Here is an 18876-nt window from a genome sequence, read left to right on the forward strand (position 1 = left end):
TTGCTGATTATCTAGGGTCACATCAGACTGCTGCAGGAGGCCACTGCTCACACACACATAGTAGTGATCCTCTCTACAACCTGCCTTTGGAAACTGAAGGTTTTCTGCTGCTTTTGCAAATGAAAACATTAATGCACTGCAGTAAGACAGCTAACATGTAAAATCAGACTTCAGTTGGGCTTTAAGGTGGTTTTTAGGATGCACCTGGTTTTAAATGGCCCCTGTGGTTTAGAAAACAGTCTTTCAATGATCTAGAACATGCTCTTGTGCCAAAAATGGTCCAATGACATTAAATGGCAATACACTTTACAAATTTCATCTGGTTCCTGACAAATAAAAAATTGAAGGAGCTGGGTGGAAAATTGTCAACCAGTCAGTGGCTGCATCCAATCAGATGTAGCTATTGTTCAGGTATTCTGACTTCTGCTGGCAGTGGCTGTCAGAATACAATAGTCCGGCATTGGGGATTTCTCTATCTGCGCTGTTAGTGTGGATACAGAAATGTGTAACTTGCAGGCTAAATGAAAAAAAATCAGTGTATGGGCAGCATAAGGTGGATGTAAAGGCTCAAGGATTTCTACCCAGGTAAAAAATGTCTTTGTGCAGCAGCCTCCCCAGCCACCCCCCTAATACTTACCTGAGCCTGATTCCAATCCAGCGATGTGCATGAGAGCAGCGTCTCTCTCAGGTCTCTCCCCCCTCATTGGCTGAGATAGAAGCAAGAGCTATTGGCTCCCACTACTGCCAATCACTGCCAGTGAGCTAATGAGTAGAGAGTGGGGGGAGAGGCTGTGAATGGACAGACAGAGCAGCAGTTCAGGAACGAGCCTGCTCGAGTGCCCCCATAGCAAGCTACTTGCTGCCCTTGGCAGGAGGAAGGGGCCAGGAGCACCATCGGGGGACCCAAGAAGAGGAGGATTGGAGCTACTCAAAAAGCACAAAATCACTGCACAGAGCAGGTATGACATGTTTGTTTTCTAAATCTACCTTTAATATTACTTTAACTCTAATGTTAACCCTTTTTTCAAACAACAAAGCATCAATCACCATATCAAGCCATTGGTTTTAGAAAATCAACAATTTTGCTCTGAAATTACTGCACTCTTCCGTACCTTTAGTAACTGATCCCCAGCTGCTTTCTCTGACAAGACGATAACTGATACCTGATACATAACTTGTCCTCTCAGCTTATTTCTGGACCGTCACCTTTTAGACACATGCTAATATGAGCAGGACCCCCACTCTAATTTGATCCTGTTTTATGGTTTGATATACAAATGCATCTACCTGTTGAGTTCAAGTGCTATGTATTAATAATATCATCTGTTTGTACACTTTATAAATGGCAGATAATACATATACAATATCCATAAGTCATGACCTCTGATCCTTTTTGCAGCTTGTTATCCGCCGGCGCCCTCTTCTATATATTGTAGGCATCCTCTTGCCCAGCATTCTGCTTATGTTTGTAGATCTCATGAGCTTTTACCTACCCCCAGACAGTGGAACCAGAATCATGTTCAAAACCACCATTCTTGTTGGCTATACAGTCTTCAGAGTTAATATGGCGGATGAACTGCCAGCTACCACTTTGAGTGTGCCATTAATTGGTAGGTACTACTTTGTATAAACAAAATAAAGTAACATATCTTATGTTGTATGTGTTATATCAAGGTCCTCAGTGATCTGGTTTGTTCCTTTCTTGTATTTAGGTTTATATTCATTCAGAGCAAATACTGATCAAACATTATGTTGTCATGTTTTATTCACACCTAGATTCTTATGTATGGCTTGTTGTTAAACAATATTAATGTACAGTCTGGAGGAGAGAACGGAAAGAGGAGACATGAATGAAACCTTTATAGACATTAAGGGGGTGAATAGGGTTCAGGAAGGTCGTATTTTCAGTATGAAGTCAAAATCAATGACATGACCTTAAATTAGCAGGAGGAAAGTTCAAAACTACCATATTTTTCGCTCCATAAGACACACTTTTTTTCACCCCAAAAAGGGGGGAAGTGTCAGTGCGTCTTATCGAGCGAATATAGAGCGGCCGGTCCGGTATTTCCACCGCCGCCGGGCCGGCCGCTCAGCTCTGCAGAGGGACCTTACTTGTTCCTCTATCCAGCGGCGCGCTGTGTTTCCGGCTTCTGTAGTGTGGGCGCTCGGCTTGACAGCCGGGTGCCAAGTGCGCATGCGCAAGAAGCGGTGCTCTTTGTGAATGGTAAGGCGGCACCTGGGACACATGACAGGTCCCAGAAGCCGCCAGACCAATCACAAAGCGCAGCGCTTCTCGCTCCTGCGTACTGGGCGCCCGGCTGTCAAGCCGAGCGCCCACACTACAGAAACCGGGAAGACAGCGCGCGGCTGGATAGAGGAACAAGTAAGGTCCCGCTGCAGAGCGGACACTAACCAAAGAACAACTCTGCGGAAGTAAGAGCGGGTACCTGTCAAATTCAGGTACCCGCTCCCCCCCCTCCCCAAAGGTCAGCAGTTATCTCCTGTATTGGCCACAGTCTCTGGTTATCTCTATACTGACCGCAGTCTCTGGTCATCTCCTGTACTATGTCCACAGTCTCTGGTCATCTCCTGTACTATGTCTGCAGTCCATTGGTTCCGAATATTTTTTTTCCCGTTTTCTGCCTCTAAAACCTAGGTGCGTCTTATGGTCAGGTGCGTCTTATGGAGAGAAAAATATGGTAATCTTAGAGAGTATTATTTTAATGAAAGGGTAGCTGGTGCTTGAAATAGACTTCCATAAGAGATAGTGAGTCAGTCAGCAGTACGTGCATTCAAACATGCTTGGGACAAACAAAGATCTCTAAACCCCCTAAAAAAACAATAAAAAACAAGACAAAAAAATGTGTATATATTTTTAAAAAAAAGTGGTGGTGGAGTCTATTATGTGTTCACCTACTGGTTCATGGTATGGTTTGCTAAGGCTAACAGTTGGGACATCGCCTGATGAGCCCCCACAAGTAGCGCTACCCCTGTGGGGGCCCCTAATGGATGTTTGTCCCCGGTTATTGCCCTGACTTTGCAAGCCTCTCAAATACTCTGACACTCTAGATCAGACATTGTTAATGCAAACACCAATACCTTGACAATTGAAAAAGAAAAAAAGAACAAAAACATGCACCACATATACGTATATACAGTATATATATATATATATATATTTTTTTTTTTAAATGGGCCAGACTAGATAGACTTCTGCATCTTTTCTCTGTCATCACTCTTCTATCAAATCTTGTCTGCTACATCAGTCATAGTGGATGAATGACAGCACATGAATATCATGGCAAAAGCACATTGTATCACAATTATGAAAAATGCAAAGGTTTTATTGCAGATTTAGAGCGAGGTCATACTAGTGACCAAGTTGCTGATGGCAATTTGTCAGCAACAGGATCAGTAAAAGAACAGAGAAGACACTAGCCTGCTGTTATTTTGTTGCTCCTTCAGTGCTCAAACAAGCAAGGTTTCATTGAACACTGAAGGTGAGCAATGTTTTTAGCATATGTTGCTGGTGAGTTGCCATCCCTGACAGGATTGCTAATCTTTAAAAAAAAATTGGGTCTGGCTTCAATGTTGGTTTTGTATGTCAGTGTTAAAGATACAGTAAGTCCATACTATTGAGTCAATGTCTATGCAGCTAAGTCCAGGGGTCCTCAGAGAGTGAATTTGGGAAGGTGTAGGGTAAACAAAAGTAAAAAAAAACAAACAGTAGCCAGACCTGAACCTGGTAGCTCTCCCCCTCTTTGTCTTTTCCCCTATATTGGCATTGTGTCCACAGTAGCATTTGCGTAGGTAGAGCAGAGTAGGACTGGCCAGAGAGGGATTACTTTGCGCAGTTGGCCAGCTTAAACATGTATTGCAATATGTGTGAACCAAATATCCCTATTTATTGCAAAGTCTGTTAGAAAGGGTATATACCAGTGTGCAGAGGGCTCTGCAGAATTTCTAGGGAAAACAAGTGTCACACCAAAAGTCTAGTTGTCCAAGATTACTTATTCATTATAGAGGTCCAAAAAAATTCTTTGGATCTTTGGACTTCTTTATTGAAATAAATACTCTTGGACTCATAATCTGTTTGGTGCAGCACTCTTGTTTACCCAACACCTTTAAGGATTGCCAATGTGACATGGCCATTATTGTCAATATTTTTCAAATTCCCAAATAAAAAAGAATTGTTACATACTAGCTGAATTAAATTATTGAATTTCTATCCATAGAATGCATAGGATAAGCAAAGGCCAACTTAGGGATTCAGCACCATCAGCCTTGATAATACTCTAAGTACAGGTTTAGGCAATAATGTGATAGATGGTATAATCATTGCCACTAATATGATAAGGGTAACCAAATAAATCTTTTGTATCTAAAAGCGTTTTCAAATCTTTTTATGTGATTTAGGTGTATTCTTTGTGGTTTTCATGGCCCTAATGGTGCTTAGTCTTGGCAAATCGATTATGGTGGTAAAGTTTCTTCATGTTGACAAGGAAGGATCTAAAAGTCTTCTGATATCCCGATGCCGAAGGTTGACTCAGGAGAGACAGGATGACCATGAAGAAAACACAGAGGATCACTCTATAAGTTCAATCAATGAAACAGGAGGTAATACAGTTATGTAATGTCTGAAAACTAATGGCTGTAAAAACAGTTCATGAATGCATTTCCTTCAGGGAGGGTAACTTCACACATGCCCTTTATTTAACAGTGGCGGTTACTGACTTGCAATCCTACATAATTTTTTGCAAAAGTGATTCTGTTTGAACCTATATTACAATCTGATAGTATTTACTGTAAATATGAGCATACACAGTAATATGTGTAATACATGTATAATATATGCTTCACATTGGGACTATAATATTATTTCTTATAACATTAAAAACTATTAATTGTTTCTGTGGGAAACCTAGGGATTAATGTTCACTCAGATGATAACCAGGTGGATAAATTAGCCTTTTTTCTTCTGTGTGGTTAATTATTTGTAAGTACCAGTTGGTACAAAAGATTCACTATGAATGGTAGTTAGAGATTAAATTCTATTTAGCTGATGTTTGTTTTCATTACATTTTTTTTTATCATGCCATGCCATTTATTTTATTTGCACCAAGCACTGCAAATAACCATACTTCTCAGAACAAGGTCACAACATGGGGCAAATGATAGTTAGATATTTAATGAACAATACAGAATAAAATGGCAGAATAATATTTATGAAAGAAAAACAAAATGCAACCTATGTAAACAAGTGCCAGATAAAACTATCCAACCTTACTTTAAGTGGATCTTGACCCTCTCACAGCACGTTCCTCTACTCCTTCCAGTCCCCCCTCCGCAGCACTGATATCGGGTTCTTTTTTTTTTGTTTTGATTACTGTTTTTTCTTAAAAGGCTCGGCCCGCCCCCCAACTTCTGGCATTTGCCTAGGAAAATGACTCGGTTCTCCCTGTGCCTCCTGGGATGCGTGACGTGCAGTCCCATTCATTAAGGAGGAGGGGGGTGGGACTTACATAGGATAGCTTGCAGTTGTGACAGGCAACATGGCAGCACTGGACCCATGCAGAGGCTCCAGAGAGAAGGATCGCAGGAGCTCAATGCTGGATCTGCTGGCTAGAAGACTATTCTAACTCTGCAGAACAGTGAAAGTTAAGCAGGTGGGAAAAAATGTGTGTGTGGAGGGGGGGTAGGGTTGGAAAGGCTGAAGTTCTTATAATGTGTATATTTGTTTCTGTTAAGTAGTTTGCTATGTGTTTTCAGAGTTTTCACCTCAACCTATAAGGTCCATGCACACTGTGCTTAAAAAACTCCCGTTCTTTTGGCAGAAAAAACACTCGCATAGAACCTTTTTGCACTAGCGTTTAGAGTTTTTTCTGCTAGAAACCTCCTCTCAAAAACGTAAACCAGAAGGGTTTTTTTCTGCCTCTAAACGTTGAGCTTAAAATATTCCTCTAGACGTCCTAATGTGCATGGACACATACGATAACATGGAGCTACTTCTATGGGTAAAATGCAAAACTACTGTAGATACAGTGTTTTTTAAACCCAGTGTATATGGACCCATTTGGTAATTTATTGTTGTGGTCATCCGTTTTGCTGGTACCCATAACATCTGGTGGATATGCATAGAGAAATGTCCCAAACACTGCACACCTAGGAAAGCCATTAGTAAACAGGTGAAAGCAGCCTCCATGATTAAGCCCTGTGTTCAGGGTAAAACGTGTTGGAGAGCGTGGCTTTGGATGAAGCTGGGTGAGACTGATTTCACTTGTTTACTAATGTGTCATGTACCTGATGGGAGACTGAAATGATGAGGTCAGCCTCACTTGTGTCAGTTGCCCTGACCCCGCTGGAGTTGTAACAGAGGGAGTCTAGGACCCAGGGGAACAAGAGTGCCAGTAGTTGTTTGCAGCTCTTGGAGATGATGACCTTGGAAGGCTGATGATCCTCTGATTTTGGCACAGTAGTAGTAGGCAGAGCAGGTTTTGTTGATTGCCAGGTGTGCACCAGAGCAAGGCAGGTAGTGGGGACAAGAGACAGGAGCAGTGTCATGGAATAGCCAGGGCCATCAACAGTCGGGCAGCAAGGTACAGAATCAGAAGGAAAAGCCAAGGTCAGGAGCAGAGCCGAAGTCAGGAACCAGTATCAGGAGAGCAGTCAGAGTCAGGTGAGGAACAAGCCGGGTCAGCAACAAAGGAATCACACAGGAACAAGCAGGACATGGGGGAGCTGAAGACCAGTCAGCACTGAAGATAAGCAGAGGCACTCCTTAAATAGGCCGTCTGGCGCCAATCTTCGCCGTGCGTGTGCACATATGCGTGCGTACGATCGCGCATTCCTGCGCGCATGCGCACAACTGGCAATTCTCCTGCGGGAATTCCTATGCGCATTTCCGATCGCGATTCTTCTTGCCGGAAATCCCTTACATAATGGCTTTGCTAGGTGTGCAATGCTTGGGACCTTTCTCTATGCATATCTACAGTATGTGAGGAGTTAGATGGACTCCTGCTCAGCCAGCACCCACTGCAGGAAACACTGGATGGACTTACAAGAGCTTGAGTGGAGACCTTAAGTTTTATGAGGTTACCATACAATATGGTGCCTACATTCAGTCTGTTGGTGTGTGTCTCAATGCAATGCACTGCAATGTACAATACTGGGAGACCACATTAGAACAGGACCCTGTCCTAATGCACTACTAGCCAGGAGATGACAAGGAGAATGAGGTGGATAGCATAGCTAAGTGAAGCACAACTGACAGACGAGGGCTGCAGTGGACTACAAGCATGCTGAAACACCCATCCTTTGCAATAAGTGGGTGACAGCTTGTGCTAGTTTTGCTGTGCCTGGTGTTTCCTTTGAAGGCCAAACGGAATATACCTGTCAATGCTACCATGGGTCAGAGCTGGCAGATAGTGCTGACAGAACAGAGCAGGAAACAGGTGCACAAGTAGGAAGACTGGCAGACTCACCAGATATTTCTGCATGTTTTGCATGATAAAGAAGAAGAAAAAAGTCTGGCACGGCAAGGCTATATGTCTTAAAATTAATTTTGTGATTTAAAAAAAAAAATTACATACACTTTAATTAGTTCTGTTTTGTCTTCTAGAGAGCATTTGTGATGTTGAAGAAGTATTCCAGAGCCCTGCAATAGTCGATGACCAGCTGATGGAGCATATCCTGCAGGAGGTGACCTCCATCCGTTCCTATGTACAAGAGATGAAGTCAGAGGAAGCCTGGCACACCCGTTGGCTCAGCCTTTGCTACAGATTAGACAGCCTTATGTTCAGAGCTTACCTGCTGCTCTTTTCAACCTATGCAGCCACTCTGTGCCTTCTATGGTGGTCATGGAGCTCATATGATGTATCGAAATGAAACAATAACCATTAACTATATATATAAGTAAAATGCAGCACTATTAATATATCATAATAATATATTACACATAATAATATATAACACAGGTGAGCACAGACAAACACACATGTGAAGAATCAAGTGCAGCAAGGAGCTATTCCCGTGATCAGACCAGAAAGGAGAGGGGAATCTTCAGGATATATATTCACATGCGTATTACCTATACGCTTCTGGTTAGTGCGCATTTCTACCATTTGCACCGGGAATCAACGAGCACCTTTCACTAAACTGTGTCTTATCATTATCCATTTAACCATTTATGATATATTAATAGCGCTGCATTTTACTTATATATATACTTATTGGGACTTTTATGCGTTTTCCTTGAATGTTCAGCTGCTAATTATTGAGAGCGCTCACTGCATTTTTACAAATTTTTTTAATAACCATTTACTGTTCGGCTACTCTGGAAGAATATTACTGCTATTATTACATTCTCTTTAACAAATTCATATTTTGAAGAAACTCCTGTTTTGCTTCATATTTCTGTCTGATATATTAAAACAAGAGCCAGCCAGTCACTACTAAGGCTTGACATATGGGGCAACATTTTAAGAATGATCTTTATTCCTGACATGTGATTGTAATTTGATTAAGCCAAAAATTGCAACATTAGATAGATGACAATCTTCTCATATCTACTGCTACTGTAAACTGAACCTTGGTTTGCATGCCTTGATTATGGATGTACTTTAAGGCTTTTTAGGATATAGTCACAGGGACTACCACTACATAATTTCCATATTCCAGGAAACAAAGAAGTACCTAAATCCTTTCCACAATCTGGGCTTTATCTTAATGCTTAGGGTACATGATAAGAAAATTGAATGAAAAATACCACTTTCAAAGCGATAATCTGATCGTTAGTACACAGCTTTAGAGAGCCGATCATGACAGTTAAGCAAAATTATCCAAAGGGACAAGCACAAAATTTTTTCTCGTACAATACCAGAGCGAACAATGTTCATGTAATCAGTACAATTTTGTAAAGAAAAAAAGGACCATGCTCAGGAAAACGAAATGATACAATACAATATAATACATTATATCACTTCCGAAGTTCCAAGAATTTTTGTAACTTTAGTAACCTCTTCAACCAACTTTAGTAACCTCTTCATTTTTTGAGCATTGTAGCAATGAACACTGGAGTAAAACTGGAATTAAAGAGAGTGACCAATAAGCAGGGGCGGACTGACCATTTGGAAACTTGGGTGCTGCCCGAGGGACCGGGGTCAGTAGGGGGCCCCATGAGATGCCCCTGGTACCTTTTTCATAGGCCTTTTTGAGGACACAGGGGCCCCATGATCCCCTATTGCCCGGGGGCCCCATGAGTTGTCAGTCCGCCCCTGCCAATAAGGTTTAAAACACTCTGTCACTAGACCAATAGTTCCAACAATTATCTTCTAACAAGATTATGGGGTTGATTTACTTAGACTGAAAAGTACACAATCTGGTGCAGCTGTTCATGGTAGCCAATCAGCTACTAACTTCAGCTTGTTCAGGTAAGCTTTCACAATAAAAACTGGAAGCTGATTGGTTACTATGCAGAGCTGCACCATATTTTGCATTCTCCAGCTTTAGTAAATCAACCTCTATATGTTCATTTAACATGTATTAAACATGTTATTTATCTGTAAAAGCCTCTCTTTTGTAGACATCCAAAAACCCTGAGCCTGCTGTTGAGTGCTGCCATCTTGAATGAGATGTCAGTAGCCCCAGCAGACACAGAGCTGTCACCCAAGTGACACTCTATAGTATTCCTCTTAGCTCCATCTCTGAATGCTGTGTCAGTGTTGTCGAAAAATGAAATATTTTTCCAGCCATTAATAGCATTTTTAGGTACAAGGAAATGTGACTTATATCAATACTGCAGTATTAGCAGGTGTTTAGAAAGTCAGAAGTTGGGTATATTATTTATACATACATTTTACTTTGATTGGAAATTATTCCACATGATAAATGCTTTTATTGATGACTGTGTTCCTTTATGTAAATAAATTCTAACATGCATAATCAAAAAAATATCTACAGTACATATCTTATAATGTTTGTGTCATTGGGGTTTTGTTTTCATCTGCTTACACTTTTATCTGCTTTTTGCTTTTATCTACTTCCAATCTCCATAAATTTGATACCACAGCAGCATGTTGTTCCAGGAGTTTATACAGCTTAACTGTGCAGAAAAAACAAAGCCAGATCTATCCTATTTGATCTGGGGGTGCAGTAAAAAGGGTCAGGGGGCATAGTGACAACATTGAGTGACAGTCTGTCACACATTTACGACCCGGAAGTAACATCTAATAGGTAGTGCAGAGGCGATACCAATATGTATTCGGCTGTCATTGGATTGGGATGATTAAACAGAACCTATGCCCTCTTATATCAGATGTCCCTATCAGAGTCCCTTTTTACATCAGGAGTCCTCATAAGAGTTCCCCTTCACATCAGGGTCTCTCATCTGAGTGTCTCTTTATAAGTGGGTCACTCACCAGAGTGCCCCCTTACATCAACTGTTGGCATCAGAGTGCCTCTTTACATCAATTTCCCCACTCTCACATCAATTGACTCCTTCAGAGTGCCTATTACATCACCTATCCCTATTAGAGATTGCTCTTAGATCAAGTATCCCATTCAGAGTTCCCCCTTAAATCAATTTCTACGCTCTCACATCAATTGCCTCCCTCAGAGCGCCTATTACATCACCTATCCCTATTAGAGATTGCTCTTAGATCAAGTATCCCATTCAGAATGCCCCCTTAAATCAATTTATATGCTCTCACATCAATTGCCTCCCTCAGAGTGCCTATTACATCACCTATCCCTATTAGAGATTGCTCTTAGATCAAGTATCCCATTCAGAGTGCCCCCTTACATCAACTGTTGGTATTAAAATGACCCCTTACATCAATTTCCCCTCTCAAGGTGCCCCTTACATCAACTGTCAACACCAGGGGTGCCCCCATATATCAATTGCCTCCCTCACAGTGACTCAGAGACTTATCAGAGACTTCTCTTACCCCAAGTGTCCCCTTCAGAGTGCCCCCTTATATCAATTGTTGCAATCAGAGTCCCCCTTACAACAAATGTTCCCCAACAGAATGTCTCCTTATATCAATTGCCCCCCCCCCCCCCCCCCAGATTTGTGCCTGACAAAAATAAAAAAACTCAAAAAAGCAACACTAGCTTAAATGGTTACCTTCTCCCTGGTGATGGCCCTCTTGCAATAATGCCTTACAGCCGCTAGATAGTATGGGGTTTATTTACTAAAGCTGGAGAGTCCAAAATCAGACTCCCTTCTGCATAGAAACCAATCAGCTTCCAGGTTTCATTGCCAAAGCTTCATTGAACAAGCTGAGGTTAGAAGCTGATTGGTTTCTATGCAGAAGGGAGTCTGATTTTGGACTCTCCAGCTTTAGTAAATAAACCCCAATCTGTCTTCTGGACTAAATAATGCTAATGATGCATTTGTGCATGTCACATTATTATATTGGTTCATTAGCCGCATGCCATTCTTCCATGAGAGAAGAATGTATTTAGCTAGCACTGACTGTATGTTTGTGCATTTATCTATTTGAGACAATATCTAATGATATCATAGTCAGTAACAACAAATAAAAAAAATGTATCTTTTTTAAGCTGTATAGAAATGTTATAAAACAGTATCCATAAAAACGTTATGCCACATTTTTAGAATACCATATAATTTTTTTTTTCAACTGAATTAAAATGTTATTAATAAAATCATGTAATTGATAAGAATAGGGTTAAGCCTGTTTTCTGCTGTGCTTCCAGTCCTATCCAGTTCCAGTTTTACCTTCCAGTATTAAAGTTGATCTCTGCTTTGCTCTCCTGGCTCTGTAGTGACCAGGGGCGGACTGACCATTTGGAAACTCGGGCAATGCCCGAGGGCCCGGGGTCAGTAGGGGGCCCCATGAGATGCCCCTGGTACATTTTTCATAGGTTTTTTTGAGTTTTGGCAAGGACACAGGGGCCCCATGATCCCCTATTGCCTGGGGGCCCCATGAGTTGTCAGTCCGCCCCTGGTAGTGACCATAGCAGTTGCTTGAAAACATGCCTCACTCTCTAAGCAATATTAACAATGGTGTCAGTGGTATAGCAACAATGGTAGTTGCAGTTTCTAAAACAGATCCTGGTAAAATAGGTTGGCACAGAGCCACAGACATCAGATTACCGGGACTGTTGAATCTGAGAATGTCCTATATTTGTATATGTATCCCAGATTTGGCCTGGTAAAAATATTTCTTAACTGCTTATACCAATATAAACAACCATTTATACCAGTATATACACATTTTTTTTAGCTCTAAGGTCTCTGTCATGTCACATGGGATGCAAAATAAAGCGGACTGAAACAATTTAGTAATGACAGTTATAGTTTTAAATTCATAGTGCCATTATTGAACAATTAGTGTTGATATTTTAGGAACCTGATTAGATGCGTATATTTTTGGGGGTTAATTTGGTGCTACAGCTTGGGATTTAAGAGTTTGTATAAAGTATATCTAATTCCAAAATTGAGAGGAGTGAAAACCATACAGAAGGGGAAGCAAGTAAAGGGGGACCTAATGGTAAGCACAATAAATAATACTGACTTAAAAATCAAAAAGGTTTGTTACAAAAACATGTTAAAACACTGTACATATAACTACAGTGAAGTAAAGAGAAATTAGTCCACAAAAAAAGAGTCTATACAAGCACCATTAAACATATAATACACCTTGAGTACAATGGTACATATGACAACCCCGACACATTTCAATTCTTGTTATGAATCTTCGTCAGGGGGTAACATCAGGGTGGCTACATTGGACCAACACTATATAGCAGAAGCTTCACCAGGGGCTAAATATTCAATCCCATGTAAACAGGATTCAGTCTGTTGGAGCACAAAGGACACCAATGACTCTCCCACTCAAGAGGGTCTTTGTAAGGAAGAAGAAAACTTTAAATCCACTAATATTAATATCCAACTGGAATAGTTGACACACCATTGAACCATAAAGGAGTCAAGGCAAAATACAATTTCAAAAACTAGATGGATTGAAAGACAAGTAGTTGACTCCCCACCAACCAATAAACCAGAGTAGTTAAATAAGCCAGTGGCCAACAGATTCAAACAGCCAGCTGGCTGGCAAAACATTTTTATGTCAGTATTATTTATTGGGGTTGCCGTTAAAGTTTCCCTTTACTTGCTTCCCCTTCTATATCTACTTAATTAGATTGGAATCTTCTTTTTTGTAAGATTTAAAACCACTGTCTGTTTTATTATTTTTTTTGTCTATTTTGGTTTCATTGGAGAGATTTCCCATTACATCCTGTCCTGTAGACTCAACAGGAAGTGACAGTGTATTAGGATGGGTAATTGGCCACAGGCATAACAGGAACCTTCAGGGCCCTGGTGCAAGAAACCATGAAGGGCCCCCCTGACCCCCAGCTGGGGCCCTTTCCATATTACTGCTGTTGCTGGGCCCTTTATTGCAGTTCTGCTGTGGGACTCTTTCACATGTTATGCAGTGGGCTCACTTCCTGCCATCTTGGGCCCCCCCCACTATGGTGAACCGCCAGTGCCCCGTTGCAAGTGCGACCTTTGCAACCCTGGTAGTTCCACCACTGGCGTCAGTAGTTTTTTTATTTCTGTTGTTTTATTTTTATTATTATTTTTTACTTATTAATTTTTTATTATTTTTTACAATTTTTAGGAGCCTTATTGCTTTGTCAAAGAAGACCTCTGATGTTTCACTTTTGATACAGGGAAAGGAGATTGAGGACAAAGCCCTCAATCTCCATTTGGAAACCTCAGCTGCTTAGAATGAATGGAAGAGGAACAGCTCTGTACAGAGCTTCCCAGTCATTCACAAACTGAAGCATAGTAAACACAGTCAGTGATTGGTACTTATCCAGACAAGAAAGGGGCCAATACATGGCACATATAGAAGAACTGATAGCCTCTGGAGCATGGGCCTGGGTCACAATTACGACCCCTGTGACCCCTGTCCGTACAGCCCTGGCACCTCCTAGTTTACTAAGCAGGTGCAAAGTTAGAATCAATAATGTAAAATAGGATCATAATGGCAAAGAACATTCATACACTGAAGAATAGTACAAAACAGATTATAAAATCTGCCCAAACATGGGCTTTTCATGGCAATATCTCTGTAGCTCAATCAAGGTAATGCAGCTGCAAAGCAAAGTCTTTATTAGACTCTATAGCACTAGACAGTCAAGCTGAAAACCACCACTGGAGTAAAACAGCATAGAACACAGCTTCTTGTGATTCTGCTCATAAACAGTGTTGCTTTCAGTGATGTCCAAGGTAGCTCTGGTAACACAGGTGAACAAGGCATTCAAGGCCCAAGGAGGAAGCGCCACCACATGGAACTGCAGTACTCTGGTAGCAATTGTTGAGGGGCTTCCCACAATTGTTTTTTTTTTTTTTGGAGAAGCTGCATGCTAACAGGTTCTGGCCCAGCACACACTTCGGTTCTGACAGTGGAGGGCCTCCCACCTGGCAGCAGATCACTTGCCCAGTTATCTCTGCCTCATATGGTGTGGCTTTTCTGAGCTGAGGGAGAGAAACAAAGAAACCTATTTTTCTCTGAGCAAGTCTAAAAATCCAGGGAGATGTGGGGAAAGGAGTTAAAGGAGCCTGTGTCTGCATCTGAGTCAATTGGCACTCGTCTACAAGAAGATATCTTTCCAATGTGAGGAAAATCACCTCTTAAACAGTTGTCATAGGTACAAGTTTCCCTATTGGAATATTTACCCTTTGTTGCTGTTCTGGATTTACCTCTATTTTTATTCCTAGTGACACAGGGGATCAGGACAATTAGACAGCAATAAAAACATGACAGTAGTTCTAGCCCCTCATCACGTTAGCCAAATCTAAAAACAATTGCCTTTAGCAAGGGTGCAATGACGATTGTAGAAGACCTGGGTCACGTTTGGACACCCTAAGAAACGAAATGATGGGTGTGGCCAAATTGTGCCAAGTGGGTGTGGCTGGAAGGGGTATGGTTACTTAAAACCCAAGAGCATTCACTGTATACATGACACACATTTACCACAGTCCTTCAATACTCACAAAATATGCTTTAATTACTGTGCCATAAGCAAGAGTCTCAAAGACTATCCTAACCTTCAGTACCTGGAACCTGAAGAAGAAACACATGTGACCTGCAGAGAGATAAGTGGGTGTGGATAAACTGCACTGGATATTGGGCATGGCCTAAAGCAGGGGTGGCCAACCCTATGACTTTCCTGAGCCACATTCGAAGAAGAGGAATAGTCTTGGGCCACACATAAAATACACTAACAATAAGGATAGCCGATGAGCAAATAAAAGGTGGGCAGATCAAAAGTTAACGATCATTGATCTAAATAATGTACCTGAGTAGTCCAGTAAGGAGACACCTCAGATTGTTCTTTGGCCATGTGCTTGCTGAAAGTTCCACAAGCACACAAATACCTAAAAGATCACTAAAAAAAACCCCAAAAAAACAGCAGCATATGGACAAAGAGCTAATACTTTGTCTGAGCCTACCTTACAAACGATCTTCATTAAATCATTCAGAAACGGCTTTTCTCAGGAGTATGTAATATACAGTGGTAAGCACTTATTATGTACAACATCCTTGTGCACCTTATGATATATTTTTTGCACTAGACACTTTATGAACGTGGGAGAAGAATGTTTTTTTTCTGCACAATCTTTTTTAGCATCAAACTATAAACTTTATGAAAGCATATGACATTTTGATCAAAATATCAATTGCGCTTTTAATTATTTGCACTTTATAAACACTGGAAACCTTATTGGGTTATGAAATGTAAATCTCTTTTATATGTTTATTGCTATGAGTGATATTTGTTTGTCACACTATACAATGATTGATTCATTTATTGCAATTTTGCATCACAATTTTGAGTAGTGATAGTGCTGTTTCATTATTTATTAGTAATCTATTCAATTTATAAATATATTAAAAAGTAAGGGTCGCAACACTGAACCTTGGGGTGCACCACTAGTAGCCTTTAGACCATTCAGGGTATGAATCATTAACCACTACTCTCTGAATTTGGTCCTTTAGCCAGTTTTCTATCAATTTACAAACTGAATTTTTCCAAGCCCGTAGACTTTACCTTACATATTAGCCGTGTGGGGGGAACTGTGTCAAACAACACAACTACTACAGAAAGAATTGTCCCATCTGCAACCTCTTAAACTCTATGAAGGTAAATAAATTATGCACCCTTTCTCTATTACAGGAAAAAAGCATATTTGACTATTTGCTCCTGTCACATTCTGTTACGTGCAATAGAAGAGTAAGGACGTCCGATATTAGCGCTGCCTAGGGCAGCACAAAGAATAAATACACCATTGTTCATTGAAGCTAAAGCTAACCACTCATGTACAATTTGTGACTGTTCCAGCTTTTATTTTGCCACAATAAAAATCATTGGTAATAAAAAAAATATTTAAGGGTGTCATTCTGACCACCACTGTGAAGGAGGCTTCTTCTCACTGACCATCAATCTAAGGGACATTTTCCCACTGGCCCTCAATGAATTGCTTTTAGCAGGAGTTTCAAGGATTCCTCTAAGGTAAAAAGGTTAAGAAAGGCTGATCTAGAGCAGCCTTTTTTAACCAGGGTGCCCAGGCACCCTGGGGTGCCTTGAGGATTCTTCAGGGTGCCTTAGCAAAATGTCTAAATATTGCCCAAGACTTGTATACCAGCCAGTGGACTTTACACAAAGCCACAGGTGTATTGTGCACCATTACGACCTTCTATCCACTGGAATCCTGACAACCAATTACATCATCACTTGATAAGAAGGATGTCGGTTGCCTTCACAGCATCCTTGTTTGACCCTCCCTTGCCCCCTTCTCGTCAGTGCTTGTATCACATTAGCTCAGTGATGGAGAAAAATTGAGGGAGAAAAGAAACATTGGAATATTAGTCAGTACCAGTGGGCAAAAGTGTATTTGCTTTGGAAGAATAAATCCCCTCTAATGTTGGGTGTCCTCCATGTGTGGATATTGCTGCCCTATATAAAACTATTAGAATAGTTTTTACATTCTAGAATGGGGTGCCTCAAGACTGTCCATAATTTTAGAGGGTGCCTTGAAGAACATCAATATTTAGATTAGATAATTAAAACGTATACTTCAACAGGGCCCCATGTAACAGGGCTAATTACCCAGTTTCCTTGGGGCCCAAGTAGTACCCATAACCTAGTGGAGACATTCTGTTATCATGATTGTTCATATCCCCACCACTCATTACCTCAACAATGCCCATAATGCTAAACACTTTCTGAACCCCTGTGCTGAACCTCTTTTTCCAGTGTCTATCCTCGCTTATGTCACAAACTATTGCTCTACTGTGCTAGCACAGTTTTGGTTCTAGGTGTACAGAACATACCAGCAACATGATGTGTAGGTGGCTGTGTGCTGCCCCTGAAGCAATGCCGCCCTAGGCCACAGCTTATGTTTGCTATGCATAAATCTAGTCCTGCAGGTACAGTGTTAAAATAGAAGAGGGCTTGTGGATTTTCTGTTTTTTCACTCTGGGTACACATGCTTGTACATTTTGGGGTGCTAGAAAAGTCATGTAGGGGAAAACATTTTAACTTGATAACTATAAATAATATTAATAATTGATTACTATTATTAATAATAACAATAGTAATAATAATAATAATCATACTCCATCATCTAAATAATACAAATACTAATAGAAATAATAGTAATAGTAGTAGTAATAATAATAATAATAATAATAATAAAAAAAACAACAAAACAACAATAACAATAGAAATAATGATAAAACATAATGGAAATATTTCTAACTTTGCCATTCTATGCAAACATAGTTGGAACTTGAAAAGGCTGTTTCTTACCAGACATTTATTTATTGGCAATTTCTTTCTTTTGTATTACAGTGTAACACCATTGTTATAGAGTTGATCAGTGACAATGACAGGAGAATTTGCTTGAGTTAGATCATTGTGGCTGCACATGCAGGAAAACCCACACTTCCCTGTCTTTGCATGAATCTGGAGAATATATTACTTTTCTGCATATGAACAAGTCTGCATTCACATGCATTAAAATGAATCTCCCATCTGAACAGCATTTACAAATGGTGGTGGATATCAGGTGTTTGGCATTAAATTATAAACGACATGTAATTCTGTAAACACTATCATCTGCTTCAAAGGCCATCTATTGGCAACGCGGTGGAACCCATGCCCTGGCACTTTATAACTATTTATTATTGAGCTTGACAGCTGCAGCTGACTCCAAGATGGAATTCTTCACAACTGGCAGAAATAATCTCAAATTCTTTTTTTCCTGCTGATGCTTGGCTAGATTGCTTTAAATAGTCAGTTTAACATTGCCGTTCTCAACGCAAACACATCTATGCTATGAATTTTATGCTTTCATTGAGGCACAGTATTGCATGTGCTTTTGAATTACATATTTATGTGAAATATTACAGTTATTTAGATTTTTTAGAGTACAGTTGAAATGTACAGGGATTTCAGTTTGCAATATTTACATTAAGGTGCAATTATTCTGTCTTTTTGTTGTTGGTTTTGCATTTCTTTAAAATGAAACTTATTTTTTCCAAAAGTAAGCATTTTTTTTTACCTTATTACATTTATATGGAATTATTTAAAATGGGTTTAGCCTTTGACATGCTTGATAGATCATATATTTCATGAAAATATTTAATTTACGTAACTGCAGATATTAAAAGGAATCCCTATCTGTGCTTCAGGAGAAGCAATCTACATATTTGTTGGCATGCCTACTCCTAACTTTGGTGGTCAGGCCCTATATCTGGCTCTGTGCCCCCTTTTCCCAAGGCAAGCAGGTCTATTGGTACTTGATTGCCGCCAGGTCTTATTCTATACACAATGCTA

General features: G+C 40.4%; 1 protein-coding gene across 1 annotated transcript in view; it reads left to right on the forward strand.

Annotated features, from left to right (window-relative positions):
• The window catches only part of HTR3B (5-hydroxytryptamine receptor 3B), a 49738-nt gene extending 41282 nt beyond the window's left edge, over positions 1–8456 (forward strand). Inside the window, exons 9-11 of the mRNA XM_089673109.1 lie at positions 1400–1610; positions 4417–4617; positions 7619–8456. Coding sequence (XP_089529235.1) covers positions 1400–1610; positions 4417–4617; positions 7619–7884 — 678 coding nt within the window. The 3' untranslated portion in view covers positions 7885–8456. The remainder of the gene's footprint in view (positions 1–1399; positions 1611–4416; positions 4618–7618) is intronic.
• Positions 8457–18876: the final 10420 nt, after the last annotated feature.

Source organism: Staurois parvus, unplaced genomic scaffold (assembly GCF_062004578.1).
Source record: "Staurois parvus isolate SC_StPar_1 unplaced genomic scaffold, SC_StPar_1.0 ptg000135l, whole genome shotgun sequence".
In the NCBI taxonomy this organism is placed as follows: domain Eukaryota; kingdom Metazoa; phylum Chordata; class Amphibia; order Anura; family Ranidae; genus Staurois; species Staurois parvus.